We start from the raw sequence: 26,249 nt of genomic DNA, 5'->3' as shown, positions 1-26,249 counted from the left end.
CCCGTGGCCTGTGTGCACCTGACCTATCCGAATCCCCCCTGGGGCTCTGGAGCCTGGGCCGCCAAGCAGTTATTGGCAGAAAAACAAGAGCAAAACTAGTTTGCCTCCTTTGCGTCTGTGGCTGCCTGCCAACGTTTCCTTCAAATATGCACATTTTCATTCTGGAAATTTTTGTCAGGTTTATTGCAAATGGAAAGAGAGAGCAGACAGGAACAAAATGACATTTGCTGGGCTGGAAGGACTGTTTCTAAATCTATTCTTACGAATACACCAATGTTTGTGTCTTTTCTGGGGGGACTTAGAATCCAAGTCAGAGACAGCCTTAGTTTACCACTAGTTTTGGGTCTAGATCAGTGATTTTCAACCAGTGTGCCGTGGTTGATCTCCTTTCCCGTAGATTGTAAACAACAACAAACATAAACAAAATAAACAGCCATCACAACAATAGCCATCTGGTATGAATGAATCAAAATTATACCTATTCTTTTTGTCATAACAGCAAAAAATATATATATTTTTGGTGTGCTGCAGATTTTTAATAATTAGTTGATGTGCGCCACGAGATGAAAAAGGTTGGGAATAGCAGGTCTGGATGCATGCACATTTCCACATGTGCATAGTAAACAGGCATATGGCCCATGTATGGCAGGGGCCGCTGTGAGCCACCGCTGAAACATATGCAAGACAGATGGGCACTAAATCCACAAGATAATGGAGAATTGTAATGAATTTCATGGGCATCACATTTTTATGTTCCTGTAAACTTATGAAAGCCATGAAATTAAACGACTGCCTCACAACAGTACCATAGTGACTAATTTAATTGGGGGGCGGGGAGGGAAAGGCCCTCTAGAAAAACCAATTGGTAAATCAAAACTAAAAACAAATACTCTTTAGAAATGGAGAATGAGCCGAAACCGGTTTGGCTCAGTGGATAGAGCGTCGGTCTGCGGACTGAAAGGTCCCAGGTTCGATTCCAGTCAAGGGCACGTACCTTGGTTGCGGGCACATCCCCAGTAGAGGGTGTGCAAGAGGCAGCTGATCCATGATTCTCTCTCAGTGATGCTTCTAACTCTCTATGCCTCTCTCTTCTGCTCTGTAAAAAATCAATTAAAAAAAAGAAATTGAGAATGATATCCCCTCCGTTTTAACATTTGCTCACAGATCCCTTTGGCTGTAAGAGTTTATTATGCAAGACACTGTCTTGTTTTACAAAAGGACGCGATGCCTCCAATCACCCAGGGCAGGTCCCAGGGGCCCCCTGGGATGACCATTCCATCTCAGGAGAGCCACTGGGCTGCAAAGGGGGCCCTTCCGGGGCACGACTGTATTTAAAGAGATGCTTCCTTATTTTCACATGAGCTTGATGACTGGATAAAGGAGAAGGTGAACAACGTTTCCTTCATGGACAAAACAAATGTGACCTTCAGGGCATTTGCACATCAAATGACCTTCCTCCTCACTTCCCTGCACATCGCTCGGTGGCTAGAAGAGCAAGAATATCTTTTTTCTAGATACTTGGGCTGCATTTAAAAAAAAAAAGCAAAATCAAAAACGTCCAATCTCCTCCCAAGAGGAGCAGAGCTTCTCTTCGTCTTGTGTTTGCTAACCGGCTTCGCACACCTGTTTACCTAACACCCGCTAAAAAAGCCAGGCTCAGAGTGGAGACCTGCACCCGGACACCCCCCTGCAGGAACCCTCACCACGCCTCGCTGAGTGTGCTCTGACTACGGGCGCTAAACTCGGTTTCAGAATATTCTCGCAGTCCAGGAACTGGAGGTCACACTTCTATCTTAAAAGATGGGGAAACCAGGCCAGCGAATACTTACTTACTATTGCATTGCCCCCAAAACCTTTGGGGGGGAAATGAGCTCTTTTTTTTTCTATTTTTGCTCAAAGCAGTCCAAAGAAAACCAGTGCTGGTTCACTCCGGTCTGTGAGCTCAGCTCAGTGCTGAACCAGCTCCAGTGGAATCGCAGTGAGAGCCAGCACCAGACCTGGGGTCTAACTGTGCGTCCACCTCCACTCCCGACTGCAGAGGCCGAGCTCTCCCTTCCTGCTCCGGGACAGACCCCTCCTGGAGAGGGCTCTTCGCTCTCTCTCTTTTCCTGTCTGCAGGAGGAAAGGGGCCACTGAAACTTGAAGTTGGGCTGTATTTAAAAAAAGAAGACTGGCCTTCAAGGCCTTGAAAACGTGCAGCTACCCTGTATGTTGCTTGGACACCTCTACTCAAGCTCAGGGGAGCTGCCCGCGGCCCCGCGGAAGCCGGGCTGGCTCCAGGGCCGCAGCCCCTTCTCCCCGCGGCGCCGGCGTCCGGGTTAAAATGCAGCGCCAGCTTTGGACCCACGTGGGCTGCACAGGGCACACACATGGGTCGGCTCTATGGATCCGTGTTATGTTAAAAAGAAGTTTCTGAGATCTCGCAGATAAATTAATTTTCTGGTTAATTTATATCGAGTACATTTCCCCGCCCCTGAAATTGTGCCAAGCCCAGAATAGACAAACAACAACATTTGAGGCAATTACACTATATTTTGAATCCCCCCTCTCCCAGCTTTTCTCTGTCTATAGCATAAAGTTTTCTCTGATACAATAAAACATGTTGATATACAATAGATCACAAGTCTGCAATGAATGAGAGATCATGTGCTTTTATTAACACACACAGAGAGAGAGATGTGTATTTCACAGATACAGTTCTTCCTGGGTTTGGTTGTTGACAGACCACAAACAGTTACTTATCTTTTTATTTACAATGAGGCTCCTTTCCTTTAACTGAAAGGAAACTTAGGCTCCTCTCTCAGCAGTGCTTTTCTCTTCTGGGAAAGAGAAGACAGGAAAGCATAGATGGGTAGAAGTTCGGAGGGCAGGAAAGAACCACAAGCAGTGCCTAGACATGTGTTGATTAAAAAAGAAAAAACTATCCATGCCTTGGAATGGAAAGAATATTAAAATGTCCTGTGATTTCTTTCCATATTTCACTACGAGCCGGATTCAATGCCCGTGCAAAGGCAGCCTCAGGCAGGGGGTGTGAAAGAATGTCAGTGCTAGGAGAGAGAATATACAGCCCACAGGTCAGAAGGCTGCTCCCACACACCACGCTGCCCCTTCACAGTGACTCCACGCCATACGCCACGGACACGTGCTCTGTGACCTGCGAGGCGGAGCTGGCGGAGCTGACGGGGCGGCGTGACCGTGACCATGACCGTGTTGGGTTACGCCGCCGCTGGAGTGCCTCACAGGATCGGCTTTGGAATGAGGACTGTGTGGACTGAGACGGTGGGAGCTGCTTTGAGTAATTAGATCATCTCAGGGACGTTCAATCCTAGAATTGCTGTCTGTCACAAATGGTGCAACTGACACAGGATTCCCGAGAGGATGTTAAGGCTTTGGGCTTTTTGCTCGGTGCTTATCCGTGTGTTATTGGTGCTTCGGTTTGATGCTGTAGCGTGAGGAGGGTGCACCAGGAGGCCCTGCTGCCCCCTGCCACCCCCCCCACTAATGGCTTATGGCGCCTGCAGCTGCAGCACTTGGGGTGGGGCGGGGGAGGGAGGCGCAGAGGTGGCTAAGGGCTGCCTGGGAGCCGAGCACTGCTGCCCCGGATGTTGGTGAACTGCACTTCCTTGACACCCACTTTCTGGGCATTCCCAGCTGGTCCTCTGCTCTGTCCCTGCACCCCCACCCCCAAGTCCAAAGACAGCTTGGGACCCCAGAACCACGGGTGAGACTGGCTGGGGTCTCTAGGGGTCCCACGCAGGCCCGAGAGTCTGGTGCTCTGCTGCTGGGCCAGCCCAGGAGCTGAGACAAGAAGACCCTCTTTCTAAGCCCAAGTCGGGCCCGGAATGCCCAGCTCACCACTCCAGCGGTGCTTTCGGCTGACACCAGTGGGGCATGCAGATGGTTTTCCGAAGGGCGGGGGTGCCCAGGTCCTGGAGCATCTCACACTGGGCCAGTGCATGAGGTACAGACCACGAAAAGTTTTACAAGCAGAACATGAGGTCATCGCTCTTCACCAAGAAGCCAGAGGGGCAACAGGAGGGTTGGCACCGTGCTGGGGTGTGGCGGCTGCTTTCTCACCCGTCCGAGGACCTGCAGAGCCAGGCTCCTCGCACTGCCAGCCGTCTCACACACAGCGGACACTCACGCGGCTCGGGCAGAGCTCCTGCTCCCAGCATCCATCGCTACGGGCACAGATGCACGAGGTCTTGGGTTTGTGGTGGTGACAGAAGCCACCTGTCAGGAACACAGACACACTCTTGGAGTTCTGGAAACTACCGCATGGCTAGCTCACAAGCTCACACTTGGTTTTCCATCAAAGCATGCAGGTCTGAGCCTCTTGTAATTCTTCCAACAAAATGGACAGTTGAAAGAGGAAGATCAGGAAATTTGGAAATAAGATTCTGAAAGGGCTGAAGCCACCCACTGTATTGGCTACCTAAGGGATTGAAGAATTTGAATCACTATCCATGTGATTCATGCAATAAATTCATCCAATAAATTTTGTCCCATTTGAAACATTTTAGGAAAAAGGATTCTTTTACCTTCAATTACCTGCTTCAAATTTCTTTTTATTTTATTTTATTTTTTTAATATATATTTTATTGATTTTTTACAGAGAGGAAGAGAGAGAGAGAGAGAGAGAGAGAGAGAGAGAGAGAGAGAGAGAGTTAGAAACATCAATGAGAGAGAATCATCGATCAGCTGCCTCTTGCACACCCCCTTGACCGGAATTGAACCTGGGACCTTTCAGTCCGCAGGCCGACGCTCTATCCACTGAGCCAAACCGGTTTTGGCTCAAATTTCTTTTTAAAAAATAGTTTTACCTTATCTTCTTAGGCTTTATGATATTAATTTCCTTAAGGCTCATATAAATAACGTTCTTCAATATTAAAAAACATACAAAGAAGTCTGAACATTCTCCGAGTGTCTAGGTAGGTTAAGGTGAGAAGTCTATGGAAGTCCTTGATGGAAAATTTTGCAAAATACAACTTGTCATGCAATTAATATAAGCAGGGAACAAGGACAACATCCAGCCATATTCTTCTGTGCTAAATAAATTCTCTAAATATAGCTGTGATAATATCAGAAGCCTTTATTCGCGAGGAAGAAGAGATCTCATCCTGGCCAACCAAAATTACAAAGAGAAATTCCATCAACACACCGTGTTCTAAAACTTGTTCTTAAAAGTAAACTCTTAGTGTTCTCAGTCCTCTGTAGTCAACAGTCTGTTTTTTTTTGTTTTGTTTTTTATCCAAGATCCCCAAATTGGTGTGAAAATTACAAATTGTGTTCTATACTATTTCAAGTTAAAGGCCAAGTGATATTTATTTTTTCTTTCCCTTTCTCTAATATGTTCCTGAAATATTGGAGATGTATAGATATATGGTAAGGTATTTTAAAAATGATTTAACATTATAATAAAAAATTACTGTGTAATAAATAATTAGAACAAAACAATTTTGTGTTAAAGGTACATAATCTATGGCTGTTACATTGGAAGGTAGTACGGGACACCAAAAACCATCTGTGTCTTACACTAATCTTTCTGAAGGCACCAACGTGTGGCAGACTTTGCCTGTCTTCCCTGATGGTCTTTGTTAGCACATGGACACTTGGAATAATTTTAAAATTTCTCCGTTCTAAGCATACATGGATAGTGATTTAAATATCTGACACATAATTCAAGTAGCCAGTCTTACAAAAAGAAGAGTAGAGGGAGAGAAGGGAAGACGTGGTGTACTTTGCTGGTCACTTGCTGACCACGGGGTACTCTCGCCATTTAAACACACAGTGTCCCATCCCACCACCTGGATTCTTTGCTTTCCTGGCACAGGAAGAGGGAGGCCAAGAGGTTATTTCACTTGGGTTTGCAGCATGCTCTGGTTTCTGGCCATGTGACTGGAAATGATGGACAACAAGCTGAACCTGGGCAGCTCTGAACCTGAGCTTTCAAATCTGTGGTACAGAGAAAGCACCCCTGCCCACCCACTTGGATGAGGCATCATGGGGAGAAAAGGGGTTCTAGGCGTTTTGAGTTCCTTGGTGAAAATGCATCATGTAATGAGAGGCTATTTTACATATAGAGGCATATTTGCATATGTGAGAAGGACTTACTTTCTTTAAATACATAAAGTGTCTACTAAATCATGTTGCTGTAGTTGTATCTGTATTTCTGAAGTTAGAGAATGAGGATGGCATGGCACTGAAACCTACTTGGGAGGTCAAAGATGATGGGAACGGGGTGAGGACACATACATGTTCTTGGAGAGGAATGGCCACCCATGACACACTGAGACAGAACTGGGTAGGGCTGGGCCATGGTGAGAAGACTTCTGGAGGTCAGTTTTGGAGGTCTCAGAAGCTGGGGAGAATGAGAGCCGGTCCAGAGAAGGAAGATCATGGTGACCCACTGAAGTCTGCCTCAGGCACAGGGTGTCTGTGTCCAGAGGAGTCCAAGCAGAGTCTACACGTCTTCATCACTCCCCTTTCCCATTCCGCTTCCTTTTCCCAGAATCACATGGACAAGCTTCCAAACGACTCCTCTTTTCTGATACCATTCATCACCCTCCCAACCTAGAAGGCAAGACTTTTCTGAGACCAAGGAGGTCAGAGGAAGACAGGGAAAAGAGCATTCCTTTCACAAGACTGCTGGACGCCGGGCTGCCTCACCTCACGACCAGACATCCGGCGGAGACGGGATTGGCAGAGACTCCAACCACCATGGTCCTCAGAGAGCGGAACACCCTTCGCTGGTGGTTACTCCCGAAAGGCTGTCACAGCCAAATCAGCCCAAGCCAGCGCTCTGTCCCATCCGGCTCGGAGCCCCTTGCGTTGGGACTGAATTGCCATCAGGAGAGGATTGTTTCAAAACAAAAGCACGATCTTATGAGTGGCATGTGGATCCAACACAATATTGGTGTGGTTGCTTTCTCTGAATGCTTCTCATCGATCGCTCCTTCTTGAGAGGCTAAGCAATCCATAGGCCATAAACACAAAAATAACCCAGTGGGTTACAGAAGATACGAGGAAGCCACTCTTTAATAATGCCAACGTGACCCCAGGTATCTGGAACTTCCCTTCAGTTTCTTGGTGGAATTCAATTGTAGAGCCATCATGAAAAGCGCAGTTTGTAATCACAGCTGTTACTCAAATATCCTCAAGTACTGCAGCAAATTTGACAACGTAAATAAAGGGACTTTTGGCATTATTTGGCACATAGTAGGTAGTCAGTAAATACAGGCTGGATGTTACTTTAAATGTTGGGAAGAATCTGACTAACTTTATGTTTACATATTGAAAAGCTCGTTGAGTAGCTCTTCAAATATATTTAGGAAACTCAGACATAAGTGTAAACTATAATTTTGATTGGAAACGCATAAATAAGCAGCATTAACACTTTTAATCAAGGTCACAATGGAGAGTCCAGTAGTGCCTAGAAACTGGATTTGCAGATAGCAATAATTACAAACCATCATTCCTCTAGTTATTGCAGATCAGGGGCATTTTATTTAGTTCCAGGAACTCCCGAAGTTGTATGCAACATTAAAAGGGGGGCGTATTTTTACGTGTGTGTTTCTGGAGAAAGGAGCCACAACTTTCATCCAATTATCAAAGGCTTTGTGAGCCAGAAAAAAAGATTAAGAATAGATGCTTGTTGATGACAGATTTCAGGAGGCACTCAGATTGCTCAATAGATGATTGCTTAATTCGCTTCTCCTTCCGACTTCAGGCCCAGCAGGAATATGAGAATTCCCTAAGCTTAAATTACTCTAATATCCAATAACAATTCTTTGGAGTCTTGTTATTAAAAAAAAACCATTTTCCCCCCCAAAGGGACTGTATAAAAATAGACACTCGGGGAGACTTTAAATTCATAAGTATGTGGTGTGCAAGTGTATACTTTTTCTTAATCACTTCCGCTCATTTATCTCTTTCCCCAGTTAGCTTCCTTTTCCTGGAGCTCAGGACTGATCCCAGGTGGCCACAGTGACGGATTCCCACAGCAGGACCGCGTGAGAAGAGATTTTAAACACAAGAGAAACCACCAAGGCTGAGTTCTGAGACTTACTGCAAACATCAGAGGCTGTCTTTCTGGGCTGCTTGAGAAATCCTTTACACTCCTGGGTGCTCTTTCTCAGGGAAGAGACCCATGTCCTTCTAAGACCTTCCAGGCTGCAGACATCGCGACTCTCTAAGCTCCGAAAGGCTCCGGGGAAAGCCGCAGCAGTTTCAGGAGGAGAGAGTGTCCCTGCCACGTGGTAGTGTCCTCACGGGCACCAGGTTCCAACTGAGGACCACCTGGGAGCTCGATCCCTGCAAGCGGATGCACAAGGACGGACAGGCCCACATCTTCGTCTCCTTTCACTGAGTCCACGGGAGTCCCAACCCCAGCAGGTTCTGTTTGGCTCCAGGCTTGGGGGTGCTGTGAACCCCTCAGATATACAAATGGCTTGTGTGTTTTCCTGGGAAAAGTCTCTGGGACTTCAGATTCTGAAATGGTTTTGTGACTTACCCCCAGGAACTCTGCAAGGGACAGGCTACTTTCCTTTCTTAGTCAATCCCTTCTCCAAGATAACGCAGAATCAAACTATCAGGAGGCCTAATAAAATGGGGTTGTCATCGCAAGCAAAACTAGTTCTTCAACCTGCTTTTCTGTGTGTGTGTGTTTTTTGTTTTTTTTTAAGTTCCATGTAAAAATAAATACTTCTCAACCAAAGTTAACTGTAGCAAATGTCCATAAAAAAAACCCACAGGACACATAGGGATTTTTTTAGTTGCCTTGTTTTCAAAGTGATGATACAAAAGAAAAGCACATCTCCCTATTTCAAGCCACAAATTGCAGGGAGCGAGGGGCACCCCAATCTCTGACGTGGTACTGATCTTTTCAATGAGAATGCCAGGCATCAAATATTTAGATTTTTAGAATATTTTAATGTCCATTTCTTTAGTGGATGCATTTTGAAATTATTAAAATTAACAATTTTTACCAAGAATAAAAGCAAAGGAAAGGTAGAAAATGCAAACAGTTGGTCCTTGCTAATTTAATTTCAGATTCTAGGCATGATGTGATTTTCTGAAACCACCAACCAAAAAAAAAAAAAATAAAAAATAAAAAAAAAATAAAAAAAAAAATGTTTACCTCAAAAATTTAGAAATGCAGACGCAGACTGATCTTTGGGAACGGCAGGTTATTACAGACCATGTAGCGGGAGCACATGGCCCCTGGGCTCTCCATGTCATGTGCAAATGTGCAGGTGTCTCCACAAGCCAAGTCGGTGTCAATGGAGTCGTGCGCAGGTGTGGCATAATCTGTGCGACTCTTCAAGCTACTTAAGGGTTTAATTACTGATGCTCTACATTTGTTTGCATTGGATAAAATTATGTGCTTGTTTATACATCTATATATATAATTTGATCTGACCTGGGGCCAAGGAGAAAATAGCAATTGCGACTCAAAGCGACTATTTACACACATTCATTTCTGAAGTATTGCTTCCTGCCCTAAGTTCGGAAGAGGTATTGCTACTCTGAAGGACCCACCCATCGTGCCGGTAGTGCTTGAACCTGCTGCTTAGAAACCCATCTGTCTTCAGCAACTCTGTTCAGCGCCAGCGGGGGAGACGCTCAGCGGTTCCGCTGCAGAGACTGAGGCTCCGGGATGAGGTATGCTTCAGAGCAGGGAGCCGGGGACGGCCAGAGAGCACATCCGGACTGGCTGTTCAGGAAGGCTCAGGGCGTTCTTGGACAATTTGGAACTCTGGGGAAGCCGTCCATCAAAGGCTCCGGTGTGCACAGAGCTGAGCCAGATCGCCCTGTGGTCTGACTCTCTCCCGATGGTCTGCAGCCTCTCGGATTCCCAGGGCCAGGAACCATCAACACCTTTGTAGGTGGGGAAGGGGAAAAGAGAGTGTGCTAGGAAGGAAGTGTGTGCACAGATGAACTTTGCAGAGCACGTTTTTTGGGCGCAACAACAGAGACACTGGCAACAAGTAGGCAACCGCCCAGCCCCTTAGGTGCCGCCACAGCTCCAGAGCCTGAAGCGGGCAGGCAAAGGAACGGAGCCACACTCACACACACCCCTGAATACTGAGGGGAGAAACCCCAGACATGCCCACACTCTTACAGACAAGGAGAGCATTTAGGTAGTGTTTTTTTTTTTTTAAATAAAAATAAAAATAAAAATTCTGCAATATTTTATAAGAATACATTCTTTAGAAGCAAGAGGTATTGTCACAACCATCCTTTCTCCGGCGTTGGAAGAACAACACAGTGACGGTGAAACCTGAAGGAGAGTCTGGTCACTGAGAAAGCTCCGCTCCCCAGGGCGGCGTGGCCCTGGCGACCCCCTGGGGAGATGGCTGATCGGAATCAACGTGTCATGATGCTGGAAATGGCAGATTCTGTACACATTTGGGAAGGAGGGGGGATACCTTAACGCAGATGTGAGGTTACACACAGAGTTACCGGTGAGAAGCACATGCACGGGGCATGTCGGTGAAGACCTTACACAGAGAGGGAGACAGTTCCCAAAGTACCCCGGGAGCCGTGGGCCAGGGGCACCTTAAAAGTAACTGGGACTATGGCAATGCCACGCTGGCCTGAGTTCAGCTCTACGTCAAGTTCAGACTCCATGTGGCAGAATGTAATTACAGGGAGGACTGGGAGCAAAGGGCACAGAGGTGTCTTCTCCCCGTCCTGGATTAACAGCCCGGGGGCACCCAGACCAGTCTGCCCCCCCATACAGTGCAAGACCTCCGTCTGGAGGGGGCTGGCCTTCACTCACAGGCCCTGGCCTGCCTCCAACAGGCCCAGCACAGGCCGCCGGCAGGAAGGACAAACTTCGTGAACGTGTGAAGGCCGAGCCGGTGCCGGCACTGCCTGCCGCCCCCGTGCTCCGCCGGGACCCCTGCTTCAGACCCCGCTGGGTCCTGCCCGCCCCGCGCCACGCAGGGCAGACGGGGAGCTTCTCTGACCCGAGTGCGGGCCGTGCCCACTGGGTGCGGCGCGGCCCCCTTGCAGGGCAGGTGGCCAAAGAGGCTAAAGCACCGGCAGACAACTCCTCACCCTCCGCTGTGCGCCTCCAGCAGAAGGACCGGCATCCCCTCCCTGAAAACACAGTTCCTGGCAAATAAATAAATAAATAAATGCAACCCCCAGGCATTTATTGTCGTTTCCCTCTCGGGCGAGCCGGCCTCAAGGACAAGCCCCTTCCCTCCCGGCTGGAAGACCCCTCGGCACGGCACGAGGGCCGAGTGAACACAGCTTTCAGATTCCTGAGGCCTGGCTTCCCGAGCTTAGCTACGGGTTGGCTGGCGTTGGGAAGCCTGGCCTGCGTGCGGAGGTGCGGGGAGCGGGGCGCCCACAGCCCGCGGGGGCCGGGCGCTCGGGGAGGCGCAGGGAGGGAGGGGCGCCAGGCCACCGGCTGACCGCTGTTCTCAGCCCGCACCCCCCCCCCCCCCCCCCGCCTTGACCTCCCCTCGGGGAGTTACTGGCACTTGAGCTCAGATTGGTAAGTGCAAGTGTGTGTGCGTGTGTGTATTTACATAGAAGGGTCAGGTCACTGGAAAACGCTATTAAGTATATAGGAAAAAAACAAACCTCAAAAAACATGGCATTAGCAAAGAAAAGTGTCTCGTGAGAAAAAGCAATAAGAACGATATCCCGACCACAGCTTTTGTCTTAAAAGTCCAGCCGTACCCGACGCCGTGACCTCTGCCCATGGTCTCTGTCCCTGACAGCCAGCCCCCGAAGGCACTTGTTCTCCACGCCGCTGGGCGGCGACACCGCGGGGAGAGGGTCCCGGGGAGAAGAGGAGAGAAACGGATGAAAACAAACCCTGAATGACTGTGATCTACACAGAAGCTAGGGCTGCAGTGACCACGTGGCGCCACTCCTGGGGGTGGGGGCCGCGGCGCTGGGAGTGCACCACGGCCGAATACGAATATTATTGTGTTTCGAGGGACAGAGCACCGTGGGCAGCGGCCAGGGGCTGCGTCACACACTCTTGGAGACGTTGAGCTTGGTGAGCTCGTTGGCTTCCTCCATCCCCGTGTCTTCACAGTCGCCCTTCTCTATGGCTTTGCCAAACCGACACCTCTCTTCGGCTCTCACGGGCTCCTTCCAGGGTCTCTTAGAAGACAGGTGGGGGTCCTTGGCCTGGGCGCTGTTCTCGGGACCCAGGGATGGCTTGTCCAAGTTCTGTACAGAAGGCACCAGGTTGGCGATCTCGTCGGTGGGAGACCGCCCGATGCTGCCGTCCACCTGGACGCGGATGTCCGGGGAGATGGACAGCTGGTGCTGAGGCACGACGCCGCTGTCCGCGCACCTCGGGTAAAGGTAGGTCTTCATCTGACCTTTGCCCTTGACGTTCACCGTGCCCCGGTAGTCGAAGTCGTAGCCCATCTTGCTGAGGGCGCGGTAGCTCTCCTCGCTCACCTGGATGCGGCACTCCACCCCCGTGGTGTCCATCCGGCTGGCGATGTTGACGGTGTCGCCCCAGATGTCGTAGAGCAGCTTGGTGGTGCCGATGACGCCGGCCGTCAGCGGCCCGTGGTTGAAGCCGACCCGGAGCTTGAAGTTGAACCAGAGCATGTTGTTGTTGAAGTCGTCCACCACGCGCATCATCTCCTTGGCGAACTCGAACAGGATCTGCAGGTGCTCCTGCGGGTGACTGCCGTCCTGGCCCTGCGTGGCGTTCAGCCCCGAGGCGGCCATGTACGTGGCCCCGATGGTCTTGATCTTCTCGATGCTGCTGTAGTCGGGCTTGCTCAGGAGCTCGTCGAAGTCGCCGATGAGCTCGTTGAGGACCCGGTAGCACTCCTTGCCCCCCTCGTAGTTCTCCTCGTAGAACTCGCTGAAGTTGACGATGCTGGCGAAGATGACGCCCCCGCTGTCGTGGTTCTTGGAGTAGGTCTGGGACACCTTCAGCTGCTCGGCCACGTGGTAGGGGATGATGTTCCTCAGCAGCCAGTCCGCCTGGTCCCTCATGCTCTGGATCTTCGTGCGGTGGAGGTCGGCCTCCACGTCCCCGTGGTAGTGAAGGCGGTAGCTGACTTCGAACTCCCGGTTCAGGAACCAGACCAGCAAGAGGAGGAGGAAGAAGGTGAGGATCACCTCCTGGCCGATCAGGCTGACCGGTCTCCTGCTGTCAGGTGGCAACGAACTGCCGCACAGGTCTCTCTCGGAACTGGAGAGGAGAGAGAAGAGAAAGATATCTCTTCTTACATGCATCTCTTAGAGAAAAGGCTACTGTCTGTGCTTCCAGGTTCTGAAATAGCCCCGCTAGCCGGCATCCTGCACAAAACGTTCTTGAGCTCAAGCCTCCAACAACTGCAGCTGCTTAGTTGGCTAGCTAAAGACATGGATAACGACTGGCTTGTGTAACTGGTTTCTTTAATCAGTGTTTTGTCATTGCTTTGCTTTTCAGAACCGCTTTGGTTTTAAAAAAAAAAAAATCTTTTCTTTTTTCCCAACTTTCAATTTTGAAAAATGTCAACCCTGTAGAAATGTTGAGAGACTAGCAAAACAAACCTTCGCACGTCCTTCTCCTGGATTCAACAGCTGTTAACGTTTTGCCACTTTCCCTTTTCTCTCTGTCAACATGCACACACGCTTACACATTTGTTGCTGAACATTATGAAAATAAGTGTAGACACTGAATGGTTCACTATGGATCACCTGCGGATAAGGACGTATCCCTACATAACCACACCATTATCAGACCCAAGAAATTTAACATTCTCTTTTTAGGTTTCTAATCCAACTTTCGCTTTGAAAGACTTGTAATTTTACAAAGGAAGTTTCTAAGTTCTCTACTCTCTGCCTGTATAAATGTTTGGCAAAATACCACCCCTCCCCCACTCTGAGTTAGTTCTGTTTCCGCCAGTCCCTTAAGATAATTTAACATTAAAAAAAAAGTATAAAATGTATACTTTTAAGAGTTACACAATGTAAGAATCTCAAACAATATAAACGATGAAAAATATGTGTCCAAGGTAACCAACACTGTCGTTTTCTTGAGGTTGTACACTATTCTAATGCATGGATGCCCAGGAAGCATGTCAAACTCGCAGCCCGCAGGCTGCATGCAGCCCACAGTGAATATGTCTGTGGCCCTGCCAATATTACGGTATGTAAAAAAACGTTTTAATAAAACTTTTGTAACTTAATTTTTACAATAGCCTGTTATGCATAATCTAGATATATCTATATATAGAAAAGCCTAATATGTAAATTGTCCCCATGGGAATTTGACTGTGAGACCAATCGTTTACTCTGACGTGCACTGATCACCAGGGGGTGGCACGGAACGAAGGAAGGCCCTGGCCGGCAGCCAGCAGCCAGGGAAGGGAGGCCCCAACTGGCAGCCAGAAGGAAGGCCCTGGCCAGCAGCCGAAGGCCCTGATTGGCCTTCGTCGCAGGCCAGGCCTAGGGACCCTACCTGTGCACTAATTTCATGCACCGGGCCTCTAGTTATTAATAACAAACTACAATATTTGCTAATGACTGATTACTGTAATCGTTTTGCATTCATTTCCCTTACATGCCTTATATGCAGGCACATCATTTCTCTCCACTAAATATTTTAGCAGCCCGCCATGTCATTAGTCCTCGACTGACTTGTTTGGTGTGCACAACAGGAAATATTTCACTTTTGGAGAACAAGAAAATAGGTTTATTTACATTGCACTTATTAATTTGTGCAGTTCTTCAGTGTCTGGTAAGTTAATGTTCAAGAAAAAAATACTAATTTTTATTAAAATGTTCTATTTCAGCCCTTTGTATTCAGCATGTCTCTATCAAAATAAACTTACATTTCTATGAAAATGGAAGCTTTTGCTTTTTCGTGGCCCACATACACGAAAACCTTTCTTATTTGGCCCGTGTTAGCCTCTGAGTTTGACATGCTTGATGTGCAGTAACAGCCAGGCCCCCTCCTGCAGGCGTTAGGTTGCATCCTTCTTCTACTACCGGGAGCAACGCTGCAGTGAGATTCCTGCTCTGTGTCACTGGGCACCAGAATGAGTGTGTCTGTGGGATAAACTCCTGTGAGTAGAATCGCTGTCATTTAAAATACTGTGCACTGACAAGTCCCCTGGAAATCTCCAACGTGGCCTTTTAATTTCTACTCCCGCCAACAACCCAGCCTGCTTCCAGGGGCTGTTCTCTGGTTCCCCAGTGTGAAGGGAAATACCTATTCTGAATCTCCAGCACTGAACAAAATAACTGTTTTAGGTGGCTAAAACAGATCGTCTGGCCCCTCACACCTCCGGCTGGCTTTGGAATAGGGCGAGGAGAAGTGATCCTCCTCTCTGTGAGGGGCCCAGATCACCGGCTCCTTCTGCTTCTCCACCGTGGAGACACAGAGGATCAGCCTCTTTACGAACAGACACCACCAAGGCGTACTGCTGTCCGAACAGCACGGCCGAGCCTGTGAATCTGTGGCAGGAATGGGTGCGGTGTCTAGGTTTCCTCCATTGTCCTACTGGTCTTGTTGCTTTTCTTGCTGTGCTGTGACCAAAGCCCGCAGAGTGGCCCCGCTCTGGTGGAGGCACAGGCCAGTTCCCTCTGGCTGGAGAAGGGGAACAGTGAAGCGCGGACCAGGATGGCAGGGAAAGAGGAGCAGAATACAATGTTTGCCTTTACCTTTGCTTAAATGGTAAGCCTCAAAAGGAAGGGTCCTAATACACAGAATTACGGTCAGTGCCCAAGGCCTGCCCTGTGACAGAAGAGATCTGTGACCCAGCTGGGAGAATTACTTCCAATCTATAACCCCTATTTCCTATTCTATTACAGAAGGAACCAAGGTGGTGGCCCTATTCCTAAATTCAAATAGCAAAGGCCACTTCAAAAGGAGGAATTCTATGTGACTAAATGCAAGGATCAATTTATGACTTAATAGTTGGACATTAGATCATAAATGAAATTTAGAGTAAAATACAGTATAATTCATAACCATGGAGAAGGAAGATTAAAAAAACATATAGAAAACAAAGGTCACTCATGGTTCTAACCAGGTAAACACAGGGTTTGTTAACATTTTGGTGTACTTCAGTGCCATTTAAAATCTATGCTTCGGATGCAGGGGTGTGGGGTCACCAGGATGGGACGCAAGGGGGGTTTCTAGAGACCTGAAAATGTTTTGTTTTTTCCCCCCTTGGTCTGACTGGTATTGGTAATTGTGAAAATTCTTTGAGCTGTATTCTTAGGATATGAGTAATTTTATCTGTATATATTACACGTCAATAAAAATTAACTTTAAAAAGCTGCTAAATGTTTTGCTTTTAAGTACTATAATTGTCATCATATATAGAAACACATTTGCATTTTGCCTTTGTTCCATAGTTACTTTAATTCTCATTCCAAGATCTAAATGTCCACAGATATTTAATTTCTTAATTACAGAAAAAGTGTCATCATTCATCACTCATTACTAGATCATAACTATTACATCTTGTACTTTTCACATACAATGAATTACCCAGCTGTAGCTACAGAACGTATGTAATTTCACAAAATAAGTGAAAACCATACATGTTCCCCACATTGCTACATTTTTAACAGTTATAAAATTTGAGTATATCATAATTAATTTATTTTTTATTCACAACTGAGGTTCATGATGAATTTTCAATATTATCAATCATTGAGATCAATATTTTTGGGCATGCAGCCTTTACCATATGCTGAATTATCTCCTCAGCAGATTAACAAAAACAGGATTACTTACATAAAGGCTATGAGCATTTTTACAGATTGTCAAAGTACTTTCTAAAACAACTGTACCACCCCGAGGAGTGATGAAGCACAGTAGACAGAGCACGACCTCGTCCTGAGAGGCCAGGGCTTACACGCTGCCAGGGACCAGCTGTGTGACCACAGGCAGGTTCATAACGTCTCTGGTCTGCAGCGTCCTTGCCCGGACAATGGGGACAAGGCCATCTCATGTGTAAAGTTATTAATCAACCTTGTATTTTATAAGTGCCTGGTAGCCACACAAAATTATACACCACCAGAATTTATGACTGTGCCACACCCTTGCCTACGCTGGGTATTTATGTCTTAACTTTTAAAGATCCAATTTAAAAGCCCCAAAAGAATTCTGCAGTTATTTACATGTGCAGTGACTTCAGCAGTAATATATTTACCACCTACATTTCCTCTTGTGAATATTTTGCTGTTGTTTTTTCCCCGTCTTTTATTTATGTAGGTCTTAATTAACTCTTTTTTAAAACAGCCCCCTCCCCCCAAAATATAAAAACAACAGTTCCACAAATATTTTTCTTAGCCTGTTTTGATCCCCTCTAATCAATTTGTCTGTACATCCTTTTTTTCTTTTTTTTTTTTTTTTTTACATGTGGTTTCCATTATTATTTGTAAGATTGGAAAGTTATCTCTTAGAGAGGCTTGAAAGCTATTTAATTTTATTTTTCTAGATTTTTATATAGTTTTATATAATTTTTATTTTAGACTCTTCATTTATTTAGAATTTAGTTTGCTGTTTACAGTAAAGTGAGGTTTATTATTTCAAATTTCTAGTCAGTTATTTCAAAATATTTTACTTTTCTTTAAATAAGTACTTTTAAAATAAGTACTTTTCTTTAGTTGGTGAGGTCTCTTAAAGTCTTATATAAAATTAAACCAAATTTAACATATGGTTTAAAAACTTTAGCTTAGTGAGAGAGTAAGGGAGATAAAGGAGGGACGGGGGTGGGGGGAGAGGAACATCATAGTTGTTCCACTTATTTATGCATTCATTGGTTGATTCTTGTTTGTGTACTTACTAGGGATGGAGCCCAAAACCCTGGTGTATCGGGATGATGCTCTAAACAACTGACCTCCCAGGCCAGGGCTAACATATGTCTTAACCATCATTTCACTTTCCCAATAAAATATAACTATGATCTGATATTTCAACAAGTATATATTTTTCTTTATCCTTTTAAGAATGTATATATTGTTCTTCTTATTTAAGATACAATGGATTTAGAAAGTTTAGAAATAATCAGTAATAATATAGTTACTCTCACTGATTCAGATTTAAGCACAATGTTAAAAGCTTACCTGAAATTCTGTACTGCACCATGGTGGGAAATTACTTCGGAACTGAAATTAAAATAAAATAAAAATATTATTATAAAAGGCATTGTATAAAGCAATCTGGGAAGACTTTAAATGAACAATTTTTCTTTTTTATGTGGAGATCAAGTTAGACAGTTAATTTGATAATGTATGTTGAGTAAGAATACCACAGGTAAAGGCAATGATATAGGTATAAAGCCTTTACATCAGCTATGGAGAATAGGCAAATCACCAAACAAAACAAAACAGGAAAACTCTCAAAGGCATATCTATAGACATAAAAGGCTAATATTTCTTCTAATTTTTTCTTTCAATGTGCACGAATTCGTGCACCGGGCCGCTAGTATTTTATAATTAGGATTTAATCATGGTGTCTATAGAATTGAAACTTCAGTCATGTTCAAAAAGCAGTGTCTGCTGACAAAGGGTCAATTTTGAAAGGAACTGCTAGAGGTGTTGGCAGATTCCATCTTAGGGAGAAGCCAGACTTTGCTATTGCACGGAAACCCTTCATACTTAAAGAACTCTCTTTGGTCAGGGAAGGTACACACATGCAGCTCTTAATCTCTCCATGTTCTCAGCTGCGTCTTTTGGAGTTGTGTCACACCCAGAACCCACCCAGTCCTGAAATCAACGGCAAACTTCCCCATCCAGGTGGCCTGGCTCACTGCAAAGGAGGACATGGCACAGTCTCTGGGGGCAGCTCTCCTGGGCAGCAAGGGCCAGGTGAAGGCTCAAGAGTGGCTTTTATAATTACGTGAGGTGTTAAAGGACTTTGCAGAAAAGGAAAGAAAAGCAAGAGCTACGTCACATGTGAATTATAAGACTTCATATCCTCGTCTCACACTGATGTCCAGACATGACTATGACATCACTGTATCCACACGTCTATGTCCCCGAAATGCTGGCCACAGTTCCCAGAGTCCCCTCCCCTTTATAGGAGACGAGTTTACATTTTTGTTTACCACCCCATATATGTTCTACCCTGGAAAAACTTAGCAGTGAAGATGGCTGACTGGACTCAGAGGATCTTGTGTGTGTGGAGAAGTACTGGGTCAAGGGGAGATTCACCTGCCAGCCATTCCCAAGATCTGTTATTTGAATTCTGGCAAAGAGGTGATGCCGGCTCCCCATGACAATAGCTCTCTGGGCCCCAGTGGAAAAGCTGCACCTCAGTGACTGAGTGACTGTAAGTAACTGATGAGGTGGTTTGTGATGGATCTAAAAGGATAAAAGGCAGTTTGCTGAATTTCAGGCTCTTGAGAAAGAGCTTCGTAATGACCATAAAGCCAGATGGCCGCGACTTCAGAAAAGAAAATGTAGGCTTTGTTCTGCTTAAAGTAATTTAACTACTCATTACGGTTTCCTTTCGAACACTAAGTGACAGTTCTACTCTATATTCTCCTGTTAATCTTAATTTGCACAGAACTTGAATATCCTTCATGTTGTTATTAAAGCAAATTGAGGAAGGACACTTACTCTGTCCATTACCAACCACTGCTTTGATTATAACCAAAGATACACTTTGGCAATTTCATTAGATATCGTGACAAACTGGATAACCTACCTTTTTCCCTCCTGCTAATCCTCACCTGAGGGTATTTTTTCCATTGAGTTTTAGAGAAAGTGAGAGGGAAGAAAAGAGACACACAGAGAGAAACATTGATGTGAGAGAGACACATCAATTGGTTGCCTCCTACGTGCACCCTGACCCAGGCTGGGGATTGAGCCTGCAACTGAGGTACATGTCCTTGACTGGAATTGAACATGCGACCCTTCAGTCCATGGGCCAATGCTCTAACCATTGAGCAAACCGGATAGTGCTCGATAACCTACTTTTGAATTTACTAAAGCAATGGTTCTCAGCAATAATACCATGTCTAGGGGGCATTTTGGAAATGTTGGGGGTCCCTCTAACTATCATAATAATCTGGGGAGCCCTGAATATTAGATACCCTACAAAGTACAATGAATAAACGTTTGATGTAACTCTGAAATATCCTGCTAGCCTAAACCCAGTGTAATTGTAAATAAGTGGTTCTTCAATACATGCTGAGAGTAAACTGTTTTTATAAGTAGTTACACAAAAAGTCCAAAATTTAGGCATACGTTACTGAAAAGGAAGCTTATCGGGTTCAAGACCTTATCATGCAATTTTTGAATAAATTCCTCACTTGTGTGCATCCTGCTATCCAAAGTATCATTATATTTTCAACTATATCTTAATTTGCAAATGATTAAAAACCACAAAATCAGTTGCAAATATGCAATAGGCAATTTTAAACTCATTGTAACAAACTAAGAACCAAACATTCTTCAATTATGTGAAAAGGATTTCATTAATACTAGTATACGACATTTTAAATACAGCACATATGTATATTGCCATCCAATGATTTTTTGTTGTTGTTAATCCACATCTGAGAATATTTTTTTCCATTGACTTTTATTTATTTTTTTATTTATTTATTTATTTTTAAAATATATTTTATTGATTTTGTACAGAGAGGAAGGGGGAGAGATAGAGAGTTAGAAACATCGATGAGAGAGAGTCATCGATCAGCTGCCTCTTGCACACCCCCCACTGGGGATCTGCCCGCAACCAAGGTACATGCCCCTGACCGGAATTGAACCCGGGACCCCTCAGTCCCCAAGCCGACGCTCTATCCATTGAGCCAAATCGGTCCCAGCTTCCATTGACTTTTAGAGAGAGTGTGGGAGGGAGTAATTGGGGGGGGGAGATAAAGAGAGAGGAACATCAATGTGTGAGAGAAAGATCCATTGGTAAGCCTCCCCCATGTCCCCTGGGACCAAGGCAGACACATTATATTATTAAATTTATTTTCTTCCTCTTTCTTTTGCACATTACTCTTTGGGCATTTCACCAGTTGCTGACATTGTGTGTGCTGAAAGCTCTCTACCGCTGGGACAGTGGCTGTCTGTCAGAGCTGACAGTGCTCATGTTGATGTGAAACTGAGGTGAGAGAGACATCGAAGTCAAGGGGGCCCTGCCATTGAGAGCGCCAGACACGAGCCGCAGCGGCCTGCGTACCTGTCCGGGCACAGGGAGACGTACAGCAGGAACAGGGGCCCGGCCCCCACGACGGTGGCCAAGGAGGACCGCATCCAGGAGCTGAACTGGCAGAAGTTGCAGTAGTGCACCACGGCGACGAGGATGGCCGAGTCCATGAACACGGTGAACTGCAGCGAGGGGCGGCACACCGTTAGGAACCATCACCCCGCCCCTCAGGGCCCACCTACCACCTGAGCACCACAAGGGCACACGGTTTGCTCATTTGTCCGTGTCTTTGTGTCAGATAAAAATACGGCAGTGATCGTAAAATATCCAGCAGTTTCGGGGACAGATCATGAATCATTAGGTTCATTAGAGAAAGCTTCAGGGTACAAGTTCACAAAGGCCCTAAAGTTCTTCCCCAGCCCGGCTGGTGTGGCTCAGTGATTGAGCACCAACCTATGAACCAGGAGGTCGGTCAAGGCACTTAGCTCAATCCCCAGGAGGGGGCGTACAGGAGGCAGTCGGTCAATGATTCTCTCTCATCATTGATGTGTCTCTCTCTCTCTCTCTCTCCCCCCTCTCTATTTCTCTCTGAAATCAATACAAATATATTTTAAAAAAATGTTTGCATGAAAAAAAAAAATTACCCAGATGGTTGGAAATTACACTTTGGAGAAAAGGGAAAGTAGGCCACACCCTCTGAGAATTACCGTGTAATCAGTTACTTTCAAAAAGCCTTTCCTTCATGTACCTGCTGCCTATCAGTGGAAAGGTAATTTGGTGTTCAAGTATCAAACGCAGTCAGCCCACCTGGTAGTTCATGTTATAGTCACTTTCACCCAAAATATCACCTTCCACCACAGCATTAATTCATTCTCGATGGGGTTTAGTTCAGAAGCTCTTGCCCTGATCAGCAGCAGCAGATCAGATAAGTCAATTACCTGCGCCAGTCCTGCCGACCAGCATGTGACCACACGATCTTGTGTTGCTTACAATGTTTCTTTATGTTATAAAAACATGTAAAAAAAATAGATTTGGACCTTGGTGGACAGGACACATATCTACTGGGCACTCTTCCCAGGCGGGTCATTCACTGATATGGCCAATGCCAGGTTTGAGCATCTGGACAGGCTTTGTGATAACCTCCCTGCCTGCTCCTCGGTCCCAGGAAAGTCTTTTCAAAGTTTGTACTTCGAAGAATAACAGAGTTTGTACTTCTTTAAGGGCCTATATTAAACTGGTGTCCCAAGTCATCAGGGTTATTATTTTTCTTAAGTGATACAGGAGTCCAGAGAGCACAGAAATAAATTGCCAAGTCTTTACTTACATGGATGTTCATCTCAAATTCGGGAGTGATGTGTGAATAGACTGCGAGAGCGGGAAGTGACACCAGGATGGCCCCAATGAAATGGCGCGGGAGCCAGCCGGCTATCCACTCCAGCAGGCGCTTGGTACAAGCCATCGCATCCTCCAGGAAAAACACCATCCTGTAACGGGAGGAGAAAGGAGGCAGGGGTGTCTGGGTGGGTAGGCCTGCCAGAGAAGAGGAGACGGAGGATCCACGGCCGGCCCGCTGCCCTCTTTCACCCATGCTGGTGCCGCTGGCGTGAACCACAGGCAGAGCTCCCAACCCCTCACCGCGGTAGATGGCAAGTACACTGACTTGCCTTGCTCGGCTCAGCGTACCTGATTCGCTTGATGCAATCAGATAAGATGTGCTTCTGAAGAGCCAAGCAAGCCTCCATGGGTCTAAAAGAGCAGGTACGCACGGGGCACACAGACACTAACAGACCCTGTGAAAGTGCCCGCCACACTGTCATCTGCTTCTAGGGCAGGAGGTCTGGAGTGGGTGGTCCAGGGGCAGTTTTGGAATTCTGTGGGGCCCCATTGGTTGCCCCAGTGATTGATGGGTACTACTGACGTCTAGAGAGGCATTCTGCAACGTGCAGTGAAGCTCTGCCCTGCGCCCCACCTGACTGCCACATGCCCCCGGACTCATGTGGAGACGAAAAGCCTGCTGCCAATGACCTCAGCCCTACAGCCTAGTTGCATTTCGTTTATAAACAGAAAGTGGCTTCTGCGAGTTGTCTTTTCTGGGAATACACGACGTTTCTGGGAATACACTGCTGAATAAACCAAGCAAGACCACCCTTTGTTTTGTCTGGGACATCACCACGATCGCTCAACATTTCAGAAATCTCAGGCTGCAACGCAGCCCGTGGTGCTTGTGCCGCAAACCTGCATGCCCGGGCGGCCCGCGTTTGGGGCTGCCACACTGGCAGCGACGGTGCCCGGGAGGGCAGACAGCCGACAGCTGTGATAACTCCCGATGGCGGTCCCCTGGCGTATTTCAGGTGAAGCACCACCTATTTCGTTATAAATGGCTTTTTTGTTGTCTCTCCTTCATATTGGAATGACAGCATTTCACGGATACTTTTAGAAGTTGTGTGTGCAGGTGGGCTAAATTTCAGGACAACGATGGGAACGTCATATTTTTCATAAAGAAGGGAGCTGAGACTGTGGGACTGAGAACTGTGGTCCTGCAGGCCAGAATGGCCTTGGAGGAATCCTAGAGTGAGGAGTGCCTGAACCCCAGCAGTGGGAGATGGAAGAGAGGGCGGTGGGGGTCTGTCTCAGGAGGGAGACCCATGCACACAGTCCCTCTCTGAAGCCAGCCCCTGGGGAAGGTGAAGGGGGGCCAGGAGCCGCTGCTGAACTGTGAGGGCACAAAGACCCATCGGGACTTTTCACACGCACCCAGGCACCTGCACCTTCAGGCCTTAACACCTACAGCACTATGTTCGGCCTCCATGAGGAACCCCCAAATTTCAGCTATCTCCCACATAGAGCTAGGCCCCATGTGACCCCCTTTTAAAAAGTTTTTTATTTTTATTTATTTATTTTTATTGATTTCAGAGAGGAAGGGAGAGGGAGACTAGAAACATCAATGATGAGAAAAAATCATTGACTGGCTGCCTCCTGCACGTCCCCTACTGGGGATTAAGCCCACAACCTGGGCATGTGCTCTTGACCAGAACTGAACCCAGGACCCTTCAGTCCAACAGGCCAACGCTTTATCCACTGAGCCAAACCGGCTAGGGCCCATCTGACCCTTTTAAGTCCTGGACTACTCTGGCCTCCTGATACTTAAAAGGTTAGTGGAATTCTTGGAATACTTCCAAGGATAACCACAAATATGCTCAAAGAGAATACACAAGCCCTACAAGGAGACAGAGGGAGCTGAGCCCCAGCCAGGAGAAGGCAGCCTGGGAAGCCCTCCACAAAGGTCTCAGGCTGCAGAATTCCAAGGACAAGACCCCTGTCTGCTTGCCTGTCGAAGGCACAGCATGAACGGCTGGAAGGACAAGAGCCCAAGCTGAGACTGGCCTTCCAGAGGAGGTGCCAGGCCTGGGCCAGCCACTGAAGAGCCACAGAACGGCCTCCCTGGGGTACCGACATATTCCTCAGCGTAGGTTCCTGTTAGCTTTGGACCCTAAATATAAGTGTGTCCTCAGCAGGGGAGAGGTTATCCTTCAGGGTCTGAACCTCTCCCAGGCTTTGACAGTCCAGGAAAAGTGAACTTTTAAAGTCACACCAGCGGTGGTTCAGGAGCACAATGGCTGCCATATCCACCTGGCCCAGCACCTCAGCACCTGGGCACAGCCAGGCCTGGAGTCTGTCTGACTGCAGCCCCCTGCAGTTTCTAAATGTGGGTTAGTCCAGATTCTGTAGAATTGGGTCCAAGGAACAGGGTATAAAGGGTTTTTAAAAAATGTGTGGAGGCAATGCTAGCCTCAGACTGATCAAAAGCTTTATCTATTATAGTTGTAGGTCCATGCCAGAAGGAAACCTAGAGCTGGCGTAGGGAGGGGAGTGGAGTAACTGCAAATGGGTACTGTGTTTTCTTTGGGGTGATAGAAGAGCTGTAAAGTTATATGGTGATGACTGAAATAAGAATTTATTACATGTGAGTTATATAAGAAAACTAAGTTTAGCCTGGTAGTGTGGCTCAGTGGTTGAGCACTGACCTATGAACCAGGAGGTTATGATTCGATTCCTGGTCAGGGCACATGCCCGGGTTGAGGGCTCAATCCCCAGTAGGGGGTATACAGGAGGCAGCCGATCAATGATTTTTTCTCATCATTGATGTTTTGATCTCTTTCTTCCTCTCCCTTCCTCTCTGAAATCAATAAAAATATTTTTTTAAACTAAAAATCTAAGTTTAAAAAAGGAAAAAAACCAAACTAGGGGCCTGAGGATGACTTAGTTTGGGTTCCCCAGAAGCAGAGCTGATTTATGTCCCAGGCAGCTCAGTGAGGGGGGCAGGCCAGGACCAGAGGGGCAGGCCCACAGGGAGGGCTGTGAAACCGAGGAGTCCCTTACAGGTGACTCAGCTCCACTCAGCTGGAGGGAATTTGGGGAGACAGCAAGGACACACCTGAGTTATCTCAACCAGGGCCAGGCCAGGAGATGAGCGTGTGGCCTCTAGCAGTCTTCAGCAAAAGGCCCTCCAGGGACTTCAGAGGGGAGCAGGATGACAGTGAGTGTGGAAGGGAGGGGGGCACTCACTCAGAGCCAGATCTGAAGCTATTGCTTCCTGTTCTGAGATGTTGGGGAAGAGGAGCAGAAACTTACGTTCAGTGCCCTTCTCCCTGTTTCTGTTTTATCCCCAGCTTGGGGGGGCAATTACCAGTGGGAATCTATTAGGCTGACAGGCTGACCCGTTGGGAGTGACAGGGCTGAACAGAGGAGGTGGCTGTGGTGCAAGGACCCAGTGTCATTGTGCCCAGGAAGCAAATGGCACAGGCAGTCTGGGTGCTTGTGAACAGAATGCCCCGTGCATTCACTTCTAGTCAGAAATGTACAGAGCAGCTGTGGGCTTCCTCAGTGTTAAACTGAACCCTGACATCAAGATGAGCAGGTCCTGGGGACCCAGCTTCCTGAGGGGCCACTGTTGTCTATTCAGACCCTCTGTCCATTTTTAAATGGGTTATCTTTTTATTATTGAGTTTACATTCTAGATATTAGACCCTGGATCTGCAAATATTCTCCCCCATTCCCCAGGTTCTCTATGACTTTTTTGGTGGTGTTCTTTCAACTTAAAAATTTCAAATTTTTATGAAGTCCAACTATTTTTTCTTTGGTTGCTTGT

The 26,249-nt window shown here is 46.8% G+C and overlaps 1 protein-coding gene, 1 long non-coding RNA gene and 1 pseudogene across 3 annotated transcripts in view; all 3 read right to left on the bottom strand.

Moving 5' to 3' along the window:
• The window catches only part of LOC311621939 (large ribosomal subunit protein eL18-like), a 136,691-nt pseudogene that overhangs the window by 102,073 nt on the left and 8,369 nt on the right, over nt 1-26,249 (bottom strand). The window lies entirely within an intron of this gene.
• On the bottom strand, nt 2,636-4,565 carry LOC311620923. The gene is made up of 2 exons (XR_014794768.1): nt 3,856-4,565; nt 2,636-2,819 (listed from the first exon to the last, which is right to left on the bottom strand). It is a non-coding gene; the product is annotated as an uncharacterized lncRNA (long non-coding RNA).
• The window catches only part of ADCY9 (adenylate cyclase 9), a 128,745-nt gene continuing 111,406 nt past the window's right edge, over nt 8,911-26,249 (bottom strand). Inside the window, exons 8-11 of the mRNA XM_084882267.1 lie at nt 22,425-22,584; nt 21,134-21,282; nt 18,064-18,105; nt 8,911-13,186 (exon numbers count right to left, since the gene is read on the bottom strand). Of these exons, the coding sequence (XP_084738393.1) occupies nt 11,995-13,186; nt 18,064-18,105; nt 21,134-21,282; nt 22,425-22,584 (1,543 nt within the window). The 3' untranslated portion in view covers nt 8,911-11,994. The remainder of the gene's footprint in view (nt 13,187-18,063; nt 18,106-21,133; nt 21,283-22,424; nt 22,585-26,249) is intronic.

The sequence above is a fragment of the Pipistrellus hanaki genome (assembly GCF_964339955.1).
Source record: "Pipistrellus hanaki genome assembly, chromosome: 4".
Taxonomy (NCBI): domain Eukaryota; kingdom Metazoa; phylum Chordata; class Mammalia; order Chiroptera; family Vespertilionidae; genus Pipistrellus; species Pipistrellus hanaki.
This window is presented reverse-complemented; position numbering and strand designations above follow the sequence as displayed.